The sequence below is a fragment of the Paroedura picta genome, chromosome 5 (assembly GCF_049243985.1).
Source record: "Paroedura picta isolate Pp20150507F chromosome 5, Ppicta_v3.0, whole genome shotgun sequence".
NCBI classification, from domain to species: Eukaryota; Metazoa; Chordata; class Lepidosauria; order Squamata; family Gekkonidae; genus Paroedura; species Paroedura picta.
This window is the reverse complement of record NC_135373.1, coordinates 17,416,243-17,433,045: the sequence shown is the minus strand read 5'-3', so window position 1 is coordinate 17,433,045 and position 16,803 is coordinate 17,416,243. Positions and strand designations below refer to the sequence as shown.

Genomic DNA, 16,803 nt, shown 5'->3' with positions numbered 1-16,803 from the left:
CCCCAAGATAAAAGGATCAGGTAGCAGGGGATATGAAAAGACTTCATAGAGCTGTTGCCAGTCAGAGTACTCCCCAAAGGACCCACTGCGGAAGGCCAAGCCCTCTTGGTCACTGAGGCGTGTGGGACCTCTGCTTGAAATGCCAGCATTCCAAGCCAGGCCATTGTTGCTGGCGGAGAGTCCTAATAGTGATTTGGCTTTGCAAACCACAGCTATGAGCTGTAATAAGACCAGTCCAGGGATGGGAGGGAGGGCACAAGACAAGGGCACCTTATTTTGCAAATCCATGATACAGGCCAGCCTTTCTCAACTTTTTAACTGCTTAGAAACCCCCTGAAACCTCAAAGGTGGCATGATTGTGAAGGATATAGTTGGGAAGCAGAGCTGTGTACATGCCCATCTGGGGCGCCTACCTTTCCCACCTCCTCCAAGCCCATCGTTGGCCATTCTGGGTGGGGAGAATGTGTCGACATGATCATATATGGTTATATCACCCAATACATGTTTAACAAAATTTTAAAAAGATATTAAAATTAATTAACTCCCACCCATTCAGGAAACCCTTCCAGGGCTATTAAGAAACCCCAGGATTCACAAAACCCTGATTGAGTAAACCTAATATATATGGTTATTCATATGGAATCGGGGGGTGGGGTGGGCAGGACATCCCTGGTACAATTTAGTAGTGGGCTGAGAGAAATAGGACCAGGTCCTGATAATAGCATGGCCAGGAGATTTCGTGGAACTACAACCCATCTCCACACAACAGAGACCAAATCCCCAGGAGGAAATAGCAAGGCAGGATACCGCAACTGAGGTCCCTCTCCTCTCTTCCCCAAATTCCACCCCCAAATCTCCAGGAATTTCCCTACCCAGAGTTGCCAATCCTAGTCAATTGTCCATTTTATCAAATAGGGGTTTCAGCCTCCAGGTGGTCACTGGAGATCCCCTGGAATTACAGCTGATTTCCAGATGACAGAGAAAATGGCCACTTTGGAGGGTGGTCTTTATGGTGTTATACCTCATTGAAGTTCCTCACCTCCCTAAACTCTGCCCTCCTCAAGCTCCACCCCCCAAATCTCGAGTTATTTCCCAACCTGGAGCTGGCAACCCTAGCATCATAACCTGCAGCCAGGCTTTTCAGAGACTAGGCCAGGGATTCCCAACTATCAAAACTCTGAATCCAGCTTTTGCCATTTCTTTGTATTTGCCTTTCATTCCTCCTGTAATTGATTGCTTTAGGTGTGAATGTAGCTGGTTTAGAGAAAGGTAAGTTCCTGAGTGCTTTAGTCTTAGCAAAGGTTCAGAGAGCATATGTTGGCAATTTGATCTCTAGTTCCTCTGCCTCTTCGAAATCCTGCCTGTACTTCTGGAAGTTCACGGTCAACATATTGCTGGAGCCTAACTTGTAGGATTTTGAGCATTACTTTGCTAGCATGAGAAATGAGTGCAATGGTGCGGTAGTTTGAACATTCTTTGGCATTGCCCTTCTTTGGGATTGGAATGTAAATTGTAATGTAAACTGACCTTTTCCAATCCTGTGGCTATTGTTGAGTTTTCCAAATTTACTGACATATTGAGTGTAGCACTTTTACTGCATCGTCTTTTAAGATTTTGAATAGTTCAACTGGAATGCTGTTGCCTCCACTAGCTTTACTGTTGCTCAGACCTCCTAAGGCCCATTTGACTTCACATTCCAGGATGTCTGGCTCCAGGTCAGTAACTACCCCATCGTGGATATCAGGGATGTTAAGCTCGCTCTTGTATAGTTCCTCTGTATAATTTTGCCACCTTTAAAAAATCTCTTCTGCTTTTGTGAGGTCCCTACCATTTTGGTCCCTTATCATACCCATCTTTGCATGAAACGTTCTCTTCATATCTCCAATTTTCTTGAAAAGATCTCTGGTCCTCCCCATTCTATTATTTGCACTGTTCATTTAAGAAGGCATTCTTATCTCTTCTAGCTTTTCTCTAGAATTCTGCATTCAATTGGGTGTATCTTTCTCCCTTGCCTTTCACTTCCCTTCCCTCCTTAGCAATTTGTAAAGTTTCCTCAGACAGCCATTTTGATTTCTTGCATTTCTTTTTCTTTGGGATGGTTTTAGTTGCTACCTGTTGTACAATGTTGCAAACCTCCGTCCATAGTTCTTCAGGCACTTGGTCTATTTGTCACCCCCACTGTATATTCGTCGGGGATATGATTTAGTTCATACCTGAGTGGCCTAGCGCTTTTCCCTACTTTCTTCTGTTTAAGCCTAGATTTTGCATCAAGAAGCTGATGATCTGAACCACAATCAGCTCCTGGTCTTGTTTTTGCTGACTATATAGAACTTCTCCATCTCGAGACAAACCCTCCAGTCACAATACATGCTGGTTCCAGAATCCTTTTTGGGTGGGAAGCCATGATCAATCAAATTAGTTTGCTTTGGTGCATTGACATGCACCGGCTCTGAGGGGGTCACACATGTCCTTGGTTGTCCCACTCCAGGTATAAGAATGCCACACAAATTCACACCAACTTCAGACAAGGGTCACAAAATTGTTTTATTAAGCAATAATTTTCATGGTGATGTTATGATGGGGAGTCGTAAACAGAGCTGGGTCCTATGGGTCCTTCATGGTCCCTCCTGCAATGAAGAAAGGTCTTTCTGGTCTACACTGGTGTCATTCCCAGATAGCTCTTGGACCCTCCCCATCTAGTTGGTATGAAAACTGTCCACCTCTCCATCCATTTCAGTTCCTGTTGCTCAGTTCTCGGGAAAGTTGGCACAGGCCACAGAGCGGGCAGCAAGACATAACCATCCAGTCGTCACAAATACTGCCCTGCAGGGGGTGGGAGACAAAATGTGGGGTAAGCAAAACAGCATGAACTGGTGGATAGAGAAGGCAAAGATCAACAAAGGACTTCTGTGATTCCTTCGGTTCCCAGCCTTTTTGATCCAGCAGACCCCTTTGGAATTCTGACCACGGTGTGATGGATGCAGACACACAATGGTGGCCCCAATTGACTTGCTGCAGGAAGCACTAAATGGTTGCATAGCCAATCAAATGGGCATTCAGAAACCTTTCTGGGCTAATGCCCCATCCACAAGCACCACGTTGGGGCCCCCACCTCGAAGGCTAACAGACTGTGGCAGGGGTGGCCAACCTGTAGTTCTCCAGATGTTCACGGACTATAATTCCCATGAGCCCCAGCTGGACTTGCCACGAGCCCTTCTAGTATTATATGGAGGCTGGCATCCCTGCACTGGAACCATCTGACACATTTAGCAGGGCATCATTGAGTGATGTGTGCGCCCATGTAATTCAGCCCCAGGGCTGCCAATAGCCCAGAACAAAAACAGCCACCTGGCTTGCTCTTTCCCCTTTAACACATGATGTGCAGAAACCCAAAGGTTAAGCTGTTCTTAGCTTAGAGAAAAGACATATTGCTTGCCGTTGTGTCGGCAGAGTTCAGATTTGCAAAGAGGCACCAGGCACTTAGTTAGGAATCTTTCTATACATCGTTGTTTTTCTTCATAAATAAAAACTATTTTATTCTTTAAGCAGCCTGGTGCTTTGTTCTCTCTGCAACTTTAAACTCTACTACAAAATGCAGCTGTAATATCCAGCTGGTGAATTGGCAGCCCTGATCAGCCTTCATCTATGAGGAGGAGGGAAAATCCCTATCAGGTAGACTTCCCCCCCCCCTTCCTTTAGCAACAAGCCTTGAACAACTGCAACAGGCAGAAATTCAACAGGCTCTGCCTCCCCTTCCCATCCTCTCCCGCAAGTCATGCAAAAACGTCACCCAAAAGTTTGGAGTTCATAAAAAATATCACCAGAACATGTCAGTCCTCTTTTCTCCCCCTCCACAAACACACACAAAACATTTTACAGTTCCAATATTTCACCTCAATGTGGTATTTCTCCCGGACGCCGGTGCGCAGTGCAATCAGAGTGCCAGGCAGGCAAGGGAGGCAAAAAAATTCGCCAGCCTGCTCTGACACCCGGCAGGCGAGGATACAGGGAACAAAAGTGGCACAGAGACCTGTGGGACGGCAAGAGGAGGAGATGGCATCCAATCAAACATCGCAGGAGAACATCCTGGCCCCTCCCCCTCTTATGCTCCTCCTTACCCAGTTCTCCTTTCTACCACCTGGAGATTTAGGGGGGGTCAAGCCTGGGGAGGGACCACAGTGGGGCACAATGCCATAGCGGCCCTCCTCCAAAACGGCTGTTTTCTCCAGGGAAGCTGATCTCTGTCACCTAGAGCAGGGGTAGTCAACCTGTGGCCCTCCAGATGTCCATGGACTACAATTCCCAGGAGCCCCTGCCAGCATTTGCTGGCAGGGGCTCATGGGAATTGTAGTCCATGGACATCTGGAGGGCCACAGGTTGACTACCCCTGCCCTAGAGCTTAGTTGTAATTCCTGGAGGGCTCCTGGAGGTTGGCAGCTTCCCACCATGTATAGCATTTATAGCTAAGGAAGCCTTCCATGGCAGGGTATGCCTATTCTCCCACCCTGATCTCTCAGCCCAAGCAACCCAGTTAGGAGACCAAATCCTGGGATCACCACAGAAATGGCTGGCTTGCCGAAGAGTGCTTAGCTTGACATTCTTTCATTTCTGTTCCTGGATTCCTGTTTTTAATGGGGCTGTTTTTCAAAGGAATTAGGCTATACTGAGGAAGAATACTTTATCATCTAATAGCTCCCCCACCCCACACACCTAATTGTCATCTAGGCCAGGCATTCTTGACAGCCCTGGAAGGATTTCCTGGATGGGTGGGAGTTAACTATTTTTAAATATATTTTTTAAATTTGTTAAATTTTTATTTGGTGATATGACCATATTTGCTCAGGTTGACCCATCCTCCCTTCCTCCCCAAATGGCCAATGATAGGCCTGGAGGGGTGGGAAGGGGAGGGGCCCCGGGTAGGCGTGTCCACAGCTCTGCTTCCCAACAATTGTGCCACTTCTGGGGTTTCTCGACTGAAAAATGTTCCAGGGACTTCTCAACGGTAAAAGAATTGAGAAAAGCTGATCTAGGCTTTTGCCAGAACAAATCCACTTCAGTCTAAGTTGGGCCAACTTCTCTGTTGTCTGGTTAACATCTGGCCTGGGAGATTTTAATGGTCGGAACGACTGTAGGATTGGAAACTGTTTGATTAGTTTAATTTTTAGGCCTGGTTGTTTCTTATTGTATGAGAGTATTCTCCTTCACTGGAAGCTGCCCTGGAGAGGGCTGGCCTAGAAATCCCTAAAACCAATCAATCAATCAATCAATACAAAACCAACGAGAATAGATGTTTTCAAGGCCTTTGATGCGAAGGGCTAGAAGTGTTTTGCAGAATGGAAAATGGGAAATTACAATAAGGAAACATGCCCTGTATGTTTCTCTGCCAGGGGAGCTGGGCCTGACCTGGAGAGCCCCGGCTTGTCCACTCTCAGAAGCCAAGTAGGGTCAGCCCTGGTCAGCCCTGCGTTGACTCAGATGACCCGGGCTAGCCCAATTTCAGCAGCCCTTGGAAGCCCAGCAGGGTCAGCCCTGGTTAGTACTTGGATGGGGATCCTTCAAGGAAGTCCAGGGTTGCTACGCAGAGGCCGGCAAGGTCAAACCAACGAGGTTTGTCTCAGCCATGACCTGGATATCCCAGACTAGGCTCATCTCACCAGATCTTAGAATGTGAGCTAGTCAGTATTTGCATGGGAGACCACCAAGGAAGCCCAGGGTGGTTATGCAGAGGCAGGCACAGGCCTTTTTGGTACTTGTTGCCTTCACCTGGATGGCTCAGACTAGCCTAGTCAGATCTTAAACCTAAGCAGAGTCAGCCCTCGTTAGTTCTTGGATGGGACACCTTTAATGGAGCCCAGGGTTGCTGCACAGAGACAGGTAAGGTCAAACCACCTCTGTTTATATCTGCCTTGACTTGGAAGGGCCAGTCCAAGCTCAACAAGTCTTGGAAGCTAAGCAGGATCTGCTCTGGTTATTATTTGGATGGGAGATCACTGGCAAAGTCCAGCGTTGCTAGGCAGAGGCAGGCAATGGCACCCCACCTCTGCACATCTCTTTTCTTGAAAACACTCAGTGTGGCCATAAGTTAACTGAGAATTGATGGCAAAAAAGGGGAGCTTTTGTATGTCTCATAAATACATAATTGGTTATACAGAGCTCTTCATTGATGCTCTAAAAGGCCAAAATGCGCCTCAACCTTTGAACCAATTTCTGATTCCTTCTGCCTTCCGAGAATAGAATTCCCCCAGCAGAATACTTCTCAGAGATGCTTTGTTGGCCTTAAAGTCTTAAGGAGGGGGTATAGGACAGCGCCTGTGACATGCAGCACATGGCGCCTACAGGTGAGATTCTAGGGCTGCTAAAAGGCAACCCCCCCCCCGTCCACTCTACTTGTAAGGTATTACATCTGATTGGTTTTCTTTGCTCTTCTTTTGCTCAGTACTGCCAGAACCTGACATGGGGATCTAAATTATTGAAGCAGTGAATGGCTCTTGCTGGATCGTGACACCCCTCAACCCCTAGACTGACACAGTCGCTAAATTATTTAAGTTCTATAAGCTCACTGTCAGGTAATGCCACCCCCTCACACACCCCCAACTGCCAACTTAAAACAGCCTTCTGGATAGAAAAGGCAGAGACGGGGGCAGCGTGGACTAGCTAGAATCCGGAAGTTTCCAAGTTCCAGTCCCCACCTGGCCATGCAACTAGCTGGGCGTATTTGGGCAAGTCAGTCTTTTCCAGCGTGATCTACATTGCAAGACTGTTGTGCGAATAAAAAAGGGAAGGGAGAACCATGCATACCTCCTAGAACTCTTTGAAAGGGCAGGCAGGGCAAGACTGTGCCAGACACCCAAATGACCTGATCTTACTAGACACAGGCTGGATATGGGGGAGGGGGGATCCCCTTGGGAGGCAGAAGGGGGCCCACTGGGCTTTGGTTACTCACAGACACCCATGTCGGTACAGCAGTCGCACAGATCTGAACTCCAGGCCCCCTGGCTGCTGAAAGTGTAGTTGTTACCCATGGGCTGGGGCTGGGCATCTATGATCATCTCCGTCTGGTAGGCCATATCCACTGTGGGAAAGGGGAGAGGTCAGGATGAGGACAGTCAATTGTTCTCCCCCCTTTCCCATTAGGCTGGTCTTCCCACTGCAGGATCAGAGGGATCCCTGGACCCAGAGATTTCAGGGGGACCCAGTGACACGCCACCCATTTGCGGACTGTCAACAGCCTGGAGCATAGAACAGGTGCACAAGCATGCAGGTGTTGCCAGAAATAAAAGCATGCCTTTCTAAAGTCGTCGTCCCCAAATCGGGAATGAGATTAATTTTTTAAAGCAAGGGTAGTCAAACTGTGGCCCTCCAGATGTCCATGGACTACAATTCCCATGAGCCCCTGCCAGCGAACTTTATCTAAAGATTCATGATTCCATAAGGGGTGGTATTCAAAAAGCACTATGCATCTATGATTAGATGATTAGATGAATAGGTTTTTAAATGGAGAAGTATTAATTTTAAAAAATAAGCGTGCATCATGGAGCATGAAGGGGATTGGCTGCCTGGCTTGATTGGCAGACAGAAGAGTTGCATGTAAAGCGTGCTGCTCTCTTCCGCCATTTCCAGCAGCACTTGTGGAGGGGGAGGAGCGCAGGAAGGCGGCAGACGAAAGCGAGACAGCAAAAAGGCATTAGCCCTGCAACCAGACAAGCACTGGCCTGGGCCAAAGGCCTCATGCAGAGAAGGTTTCCGGGAAGAGAAGAGATCCTGAAATAGGCAATAATCCTAGAAAACAGGAAGGCAGCAGGAAAAGAGGAAGCTCCAACAGGAGATCGATTTACTCAGTCTGGAAGACACGGCTCTCCCTTTGTAAGACCTGAGCAAGGCTATGGATAGATGAATTGTGCCTGAGCATGAATATCTACAATATCTACAATAAAACTTGATTGGTCTAAAATAGGGGTAGTCAAACTGCGGCCCTCCAGATGTCCATGGGAATTGTAGTCCACGGACATCTGGAGGGCCACAGTTTGACCACCCCTGGTCTAAAACATGCTCCTGCACTTCCACTTTGTTCTGCTGCTTCAGGCCAACACAACTGCCCACCTGAATTTGCACATACTCTCATGTACCTATGGCTGCATTCCCCAAACCTCTTCTGATTCACAAGTCTTTAATGCCAGGTAGAGACTACATTCTCATTAGCTTCCCCTCCTAGAGAATCACATGGTGTCTTTCCAAGACGAATGATATTTCTACCCAGGCCGTGGGCCTAGTATTTTGTGCCTGGAACCCAAAGGCTGAGCAACTAAAAAATAAAGTGTAACAGAACTATTTATTATACAATGCACAGCATTTTAGGATTAAATACAACATTAAAGTTACCATACAGGAAGCATGTCGACTCCTTGGTGTCAAACTTATTTGTGACTATTGTTCGGGATTTCACTGTTTTTGTGACTCATATAAAACCTGCCTGGCCTTAGAACAGTGGTTTTAACCTGGGGGTCGGGACCCCTTTGGGGGTCGAACGACCCTTTCACAGGGGTCGCAGCAGGGCAAGCAGCTTGGCTGGGGGGGGGGGGTGCCACCAATGTTGCCGCTTCTCCTGCAGGTGGAAAAGAGCAAGATGGGCATGGTGGGACAAGAGGCAGAACTGAACTGAGAAACCCCAGGGGGAAAAAAAACAATTTATATACCATCATGAACAATGGATCTTCACGCCATTGGTCAGTTTTGATTTAATTTCTGAGAAAGAACACTTGCATAATGTTATGGTTGGGGGTCACCACAACATGAAGAACTGTATTAAAGGGTCGCGGCATTAGGAAAGTTGAGAACCACTGCCTTAGAAAGACATTTTATGCCAACATAGTTACAGTTTTTTGTGCAATTTTGACCACTGAAGAAGGCCCCCAGGGTTGAACACATTGGGTCTATTGGTTAATACACATGAGCAACCATGTGTTTTTGTGATTCTCTGGAACTGGCTACGCACCTTCGTCTTGTTGCTGCATATGGCGATTTGAGTTTTTACTGGTCCCTTTGTATGTCATTTTTAACCCTAAACTTCGGTGCACTGTATAATAAATTGTTCTATTTTTTAATCAGTCAGCCTTCAGGTTCCTGGCTTGATTATCAGGTCCCCCCACAACTACCGCCCTTTTATTTTACTCTGGTATTTGTGTCCAGCCAAAGTGACAGGTCTCCCACCTTCCTCAAACAATCTGCGGCCAGCCTTTTCTATTTCTGCGTTAAGGTGTACGTGAGGGCGGGACAGGGAAATGTCAAAGGGAGACGTAAATATGGAACTCCACCAGAAGATCACACACCCTCTGAGCAAATAAAGTCTGCTCCGGAAGGGGGGCATGTTTAGGGCTGAGAAATTAATGAAGGGGAAATGGCAGGGGATGGAGAATGCACAGCACAGGGTTCAAAGAATGTCTATGGGTTGGGGGCTGTCATGGGGTGGGGGTTCATTGTCATCTCTCTAGGGGGGGATCAGCAGCACTGGATGGCACCTAGAAGGCCGAGAGGTGTGTGGTGTGTACCTTTCCACTTGTTCTTATCGTCAGTTTCGGCCACGTAATGCCGATAAATGAATGGCAGCACACCCTGCTGTGGGGTTCTGGGCGGATCCATTTGCAGTTACGGGCCAAGCGAGGATCCTATATTAGGCTGTTGGAAAGAAGTGGTGGCCCAAATGAAGGGTTTCCCAGGCCTTTGGGGTTTTGGGGTTTTTTTGCCATAAAGTCACAGTTTTCAAGGCCAGAGACGTGGAGGTGGTTTGCCACGGCTGGCCACGACATCACAACCCTGGTTTTCCTTGGAGGTTCCCCGCCCAAAGACTAGCCAGGGGCCACCCAACCCTGCTTAGTTCCTGAGATTGGACAAGATCAGGCTAGGCTGGGAAAGCAACTAAAGCAACTAGGCTGGGAAAGCAACTAAACAAATTCAACTCAGAATATTCTGATTTTGTCAAGAGGGTCAAACTCCAACAAATAAAATGACAAATTAAATATTTATTATACAACTAGCAAGAAAGCCCATTGCAACCAGGAATGCAATGGGCGCTAGGACCCAGGGGACACCAGGAGGTGCTTTTTTTTTCTGCTGCGTGGAGCTGGGAAAGGCTCCTACAGGGTTTTGTTTTCTGCTGCTTGGATCTGCGAAAGGCTCCTACAGGGTTTTTTTTTCTGCTGCTTGGAGCTGTGAAAGGCTCCTGCAGGGTTTTTTTTTCCTGCTAGCTCTCGTGGGCGTGCCGGCTTGGAGCTCCTACAGGGGTTTTTTTTCCTGCTGCTTGGAGCTGGGAAAGGCTCCTTCAGGGTTTTGTTTTCTGCTGCTTGGATCTGCGAAAGGCTCCTACAGGGTTTTTTTTTCTGCTGCTTGGAGCTGTGAAAGGCTCCTGCAGGGTTTTTTTTTTCTGCTAGCTCTCGTGGGCGTGCCGGCTTGGAGCTCCTACAGGGTTTTTTTTTCCTGCTGCTTGGAGCTGGGAAAGGCTCCTTCAGGGTTTTGTTTTCTGCTGCTTGGATCTGCGAAAGGCTCCTACAGGGTTTTTTTTTTCTGCTGCTTGGATCTGCGAAAGGCTCCTACAGGGTTTTTTTTTCTGCTGCTTGGAGCTGTGAAAGGCTCCTACAGGGTTTTTTTTTTTCTGCTGCCTCTCGTCGGCGCGGCGGCTTGGAGCTCCTACAGGGGTTTTTTTTTCTGCTGCCTCTCGTCGCGCTAGCGGCGAAAGGCTCCTCCGGGGGTGTTTCTTTTTTATCTGCAGCTTCTCGGCGGCTGGAGTCTTGTGTTGTGTTTGCGGCGGGGGCTTCCTTGGGGCCGGCCTGACGCGGTGAGAGACGCTTCGCGCCTCTCACCACGTCAGGCCGGGAGCAACTGCGAGCCGCGCTGAGCGCGGCTCGCAGTTGCTGGGGCTGGGAATCGGAGGGACCAATCGGCAGGCGCTTCGCGCCTGCCGTTTGGTCCCTCCGGTTGTCTGTCATGAGGAAGGGTCCAATCCGGACCCTTCCTCATCCCGGACACATCCCGCCCCAGAACCCCTTACTGTTTTATCGTGGCGCCCGCGGCGTCACGGGCGGTGTACAGATGGGCACATACATAAAATTAAAGACATTACAGATCTGAATGTGCAGTTTACAAGCATTCCTGCTGGGTGAGTATGTCTTATGAATCACATGAAACCAGACACATTTGAGCCTCTGTATACTCTCTCAGGGGTAAAAATACATTAAATATTCAGAACATACATTGAGAGAGTTTTATATACTTTTCACAACCAGGTGTTTTCCTATGCTGCATGGTTAGGCAAGAAGAAGGAGAGTTGTTTTTTTATACCCTGCTTTTCACTACTCAAAGAAGCCCCAAAGCAATTGCCTTCTCTTCCTCTCCCCACAACAGACACCCTGCAAGGTAGGTGGGACTGAGAGAGCTCTGATGGGACTGCTTGTGAGAACAGTACTATCAGGGCTGTGATGAGCCCAAGATCACCCAGCTGGCTGCATGTGGAGGAATGGGGAATCAAAACTGGCTTGCGAGATTAGAAGCCAATGCTTCTAACCACTACACCACAATGGCTTTCTAGTAAAAGGGCTTACAATTGCCTTCCCTTTCTCTCCCCACAACAGACACCCTATGATGTAAGTGGGGCTGAGAGAGCTCTGAGAGAAATGTGACTAGCATGAGATCACCCAGTTGGCTGTATGGGGAAGAATGGAGGATCAAACCCGGTTCTCCAGGTTAGAGCCCACCACTCTTATGCACAACATCATGCAGGCAAATTTTTTAAATACATAACAAGCCATGTGTTCCTCTTCACTGTACTCACACAAAAAACTCTGATCTGGAATTTTCAATAACTCTGGAGGTGTGTAACCACCATGCTACAACAACAAAGTGAGAGACACTGTAGAAAATCACCGACCCAATAGAGAAAGAACTGTCTGCAAGTTTGTTTATTGTATTTAAAACTGTCCTATTTCAGACACAGTTTTTCTCTATTGTGTGACCAGTAGATAGAGGCAAGAAGCTAGTTGTCCATTCTTGGGGTTGTCCCTGGTTAGTACTTGGATGGGAGACAGTAAAGTAAGTCCAGGGGTTGCTACGCAGAGGCAGGCTATGACAAACAACCTCTGTACATCTCTTGCATCGAAAACCCCAAATCGGTGGTAACTTACAGTGCTTTGCATGACCCGTGAGTGCATTTTGCCCCCCAAATGACTTTTCTAAAGCAGGGGTAGTCAACCTGTGGTCCTCCAGGTGTTCATGGACTACAATTCCCATTTGCTGGCAGGGGCTCCTGGGAATTGTAGTCCATGAACATCTGGAGGACCACAGGTTGACTACCCCTGTTCTAAAGGACAGCCAAATAAGACATGTGCATCCACTTTTCAGATGACGTCGTGACCTATGTTTGGCAGATGTTCTGCATTTGGAAAGATGGAGTGGCCCGGAGATGCCCCCCACCCCCCAAAAAAGGTCTTCAGGAAGGGGCCCTTCAGGCTGCAGAAAGCCCTCCAGGGAGTACCTGGGATAAGGAAGTGACAAGTGCTGCCAAAACTCATGGAGATTAAGCCCTCTAACTGGGCTCTGGTGCCACCCAGATCTGTGAGCTTAAAGTCCGGTCCTAAAATAAACCCCAAACAACACATTTGCTTGGAAGCAAGCCCCACTGGTTTCAAGGCGACTTACTTTCAAGTAGGTACAGATAGAATCACAGCTTTCGTTAGCTTTTTCTGGAAAGCATCCTGACTTCTGGATGGAATGGGCTGAAACGCTTCTAGAATGGCCTTTCACAACTTTTTTACGATTGAGAAACCCCTGAAATATTCCTCAGACTTCCAGAAACTCCAGAATATGGTTGGGAGGCCCATCCTTGGCCATTGGGGGAGGAGGGATCAACATGACCATATATTGTTGTATCACCTGATAAACATTTAACAATTTTTTTAAACAATTAAAAATTAATTAACTCCTACCCACTTTAGAGCCTCTTGTGGCGCAGAGTGGTAAGGCAGCCGTCTGAAAGCTTTGCCCATGAGGCTGGGAGTTCTATCCCAGCAGCCGGCTCAAGGTTGACTCAGCCTTCCATCCTTCCGAGGTCGGTAAAATGAGGACCCAGCTTGCTGCTGGGGGGTAAAACGGGGGAAGGCACTGGCAAACCACCCCGTATTGAGTCTGCCATGAAAACGCTGGAGGGCGTCTCCCCAAGGGTCAGACATGACTCGATGCTTGCACAGGGGATACCTTTACCTTTACCTTACCCACTTAGGAAATTTTTCCAGGGCCATCAAGAAACTCCATGGTTTCTCAAAACCCTGGCTGAGAATGCCAGCTCTAGAATTTGCCTTAAAAGGGCTGGTCCATATGAATGGCAGTTCAGAGGAGATAGCGTTCTAATTTTTTTCTTGCGGTTCATCTGCAACTCCTAACTTTCCAGCTTTTAAAAATAATAAACATTATATCTCATCCAGAAGTATTATTTACACACTGTATATATTTTCAGTCATTTCCCTCATAAGGTGTTAACTGTTACAGAAATTCTCACGGTAATTCTGTTCTCAAGCTATAGGGTGGGTGTGTTTGCTTCAGAAGGAGCGCCTCACTTACAATTATAGATGTGGTTTTAAAGTGTTTTAAAGTGTTTTAAATTGTTATAAACTTTTTCATTTGTCTTATTATGTTGTTTAATGCTGTACCCTGCACTGAGCTGCCTTCGCTGGAAGGGCAGTATATAAATCAAATAAATTAAACAAACATCTTTGGTGGCTTATTACAGTTAATTGGGTGTGGGGTGTCAGTAATTTAAACTTTGCTCATTTTTCTTCTGGGATTTTATTTTTATCCCACCTTTTAAATATACCTCCCCTTTCTCTCCAAGGGAGACAGCGTTCACTTCTCTTCTACTGTATCCTCACAACTGCTCTGAGGAGTGGGCTAGGCTGAAAGAATATGACTGACCAGTAGTTACCAGCTAGTTTCCTCCGCATAGTAGGGATTCGAACTCAGACTTTCCATGTCCTAGTCCAACTCTTGAACCACTACACCACCACTGAGGCAAGCGAAAGGTCAGTTTTGCCCTTACGGGTTGGGTTGTCCCCCCCCCCGCCTCTGCCTCTCTGCCTCTCTGCCTTTAATGGCAGCCAAACAAAAAGCCGAAACCTTTCCTGGTTTCTCAGTGCCGAAAGAGCTGTGTGTCACTTTATGACTGTCCTCTATTAAAGGCCCAGGAATAACTAGGATTCGAACCCAGATTTCAAATTCATCAGTTCAGAAGTAGGACCACAATGGTTTTCATCCCCTCTATCCCGGTACACCCACTCAATCGCAAATCTAACATGCAACCCCCTCGCTATTTCAAGCCGTTGACATTGTTTAGAAATATCCACACGCTAACTCGTTTATTTTCCTTGACGCCCTTTCTTTAGCCTCATCCGTGTTGCCCTGCTTTAAAACCACAACTGTGCCTCTCAAACAGCTACACATTTTTGCTTCTTCCCCATTCTTTATTCCTTTGGGGCTTGCTTCAAACAGAGCGTAACCTAGATGGGGTTCCTGGATAGCCACAAGCTGGAAAACAACAGAGCCAAGGAGAAACCCTGTCCCCTGAGGCACTCAGGTGCCAATTTGCCAGGTGTTTGCTAGCCACAGGTCTGGGGTAAAGCGCATAGAATCAGTTAATATGGAATGGACCCGATGACTATCAGTCCTCTCCTCCAACCCACCCTAAAAGTGATTAAGTTTATGAATAGCCCTGCCTAAGCATTCCTTTCTTACCTGTTTTTTCTCCTGGAGCGTCAGGTTCTGGACTGACCAGGTGCCTTTCAATCAGGAAACAGGTTGGGTGGGGTTGGGCTGGGGCCTCTTATAGGCCCGGTTGGAAGGGTGGAGGAGCACTGGGTCGTGGCATGGGAGTGTTTTTCCTCTCCTTTCCGTTAGGGTTTCCCCGGCCCCAAACTGATGACGGAAAAATAAGTGCGCTGGGCAGCGAATTGGGGAAGAAGTCAGACCCGAGAGAGATTCTGCATGTGCCACTGGTAACACTTTTTTGACCCACTGGTCTCCTCTTGCTGTGGCGGGTTTTTTCCCATGCAGGCACATACATTTGCCATGGGCATTCACCTGGCCTGCATCTTTTTGAAGAATGCCTTCTACAGACAGAAACAGTCTATCAGAATCTGAGCTCAGTAGCTTCTCCCCAACTTTGGAATCTCTTCTCTGGAGAGCACCCAGAATTATAAGTGATACCCAAACTCCAGGAGAGTTGTGCTTTTCAGCTGTGCTTTTATACTGTTTTTCATTCCCCAAAGGTGTCTCAAAGTGACTGACAAACACCTTTCCCTTCCTCTCCCCACAACAGACACCCTGTCTCTAAGAAAACTGCTCTGCAACAACCACTGGAAGGGAGCTGCAACCAGTCCAAGGTCACCCGGCTGGCTGCATGTGGAGGCACTGGAACTGGGGAATCAAACTCAGCTCTCCAGATTAGAAGCTGCCGCTCTGTGACCACTACATCATGCTCTTTCTTGCCATTAAACAGAGATCATTTCCCCTGGAGGAAATGGTCCAGTTTTGAAGGGTGGATTCCCTGAATTTATATTCCTCTCCCTAAACTACATTCTCCCGATTCTCCAAGAATTTCTCTACCTCTACTTGTCAACCCTACTGTAAGAACGAACCACTCCTTTTTTACTTTCTGAGAGTGAAAGTGCTGCTTTCCAGGGCCTTCACTTCCCACCCTCCGGGTTCACCTCGAGGCGCTCCCACATCCAAGGGAATGCCTCGAGAGACTCAGCTTAAATGCAATTCAAATTTATTAAAGTAAAGAATGCTGTGCAGCACAAATGGCTCACAGACAATGAACATAAAACAAATAGAAGAAGAAGAAGAGGTGTTTTTGTTTACTGATACTGAGTATCAAAGTGACTTACAGTCGCCTTCCCTTCCTCTCCCCGCAACAGATACCCTGTGAGGCAGGCAAGGCAGAGAGAGCTCTGAGAGAACAGTGACTGCCTCAGGGTCACCCAGATGGCAGCATGTGGGGGAGTGGAGAGTCAAACCTGGGTCTTCAGATCAGAGGCCACATTGCACCCTGCTGGCTCGGGAGAGGAAGAACAATTGGTTTTGAAACTCCACCTTTAACTTGAGAGCCAACATGGTATAGTGGTTAGGAGCATTGGCTTCTAATCTGGTGAGCCAGTTTTGATTCCCCATTTCTCCATGTGCAGACAGCTGGGTGATCTTAGGCTTGTCACAGCCCTGATAGTGCTGTTCTCACCAAGCAGTCCTGTCAGATCTCTCTCAGCCTCACCTACCTCACCGGGTGTCTGTTGTGGGGAGAGGAAGAGAAGGCAATTGTAAGCCACTTCGAGACTCCTTTGGGCAGTGAAAAGTGGGGCTCAGCCATACTGTCAAAACTTTTGCTACCCAGTTCCTTACACCTACCTGGAGATTTGCCAGAATCTGAGCCTCTGCATCCTTGGGAAACCAAAAGTCCTTAGATCAAACTGTTGTTTGATTGGAATATGGTTTTTAGCTGTGTTATGTACTGTGATTTTGGGGGGAAGTATTTTGCTTGAAATCTGATTGCTATGTGGCATTGGGTACAAATGTAGGCAGAATTGTATAGAAATCAAATAAATATAATAATAATAATGTTCCTTATCAATAACTTTTCTGTTCTAACTGGTGGTGAAGTGGCACTGGGAAAGCTAAACCATGTACTCTAGCCTTTCTCAATTTTTTTTACCACTGAGAAACCCCTGAAGCATTCTTCAGGCTTCAAGAAACCCCAGAAGTGGGGCAATCAGG

General features: G+C 47.4%; 1 protein-coding gene across 1 annotated transcript; it reads right to left on the bottom strand.

The window, feature by feature from the left end:
• Window positions 1-2,526: 2,526 nt before the first annotated feature.
• On the bottom strand, window positions 2,527-14,920 carry CNFN (cornifelin). The gene is made up of 4 exons (XM_077336742.1): window positions 14,770-14,920; window positions 6,944-7,072; window positions 3,894-4,030; window positions 2,527-2,823 (listed from the first exon to the last, which is right to left on the bottom strand). Exons 2-4 carry the CDS (start codon window positions 7,065-7,067, stop codon window positions 2,734-2,736), a joined length of 351 nt encoding a protein of 116 aa, XP_077192857.1. The 5' UTR covers window positions 7,068-7,072; window positions 14,770-14,920; the 3' UTR covers window positions 2,527-2,733.
• Between the last annotated feature and the right edge of the window lie 1,883 nt (window positions 14,921-16,803).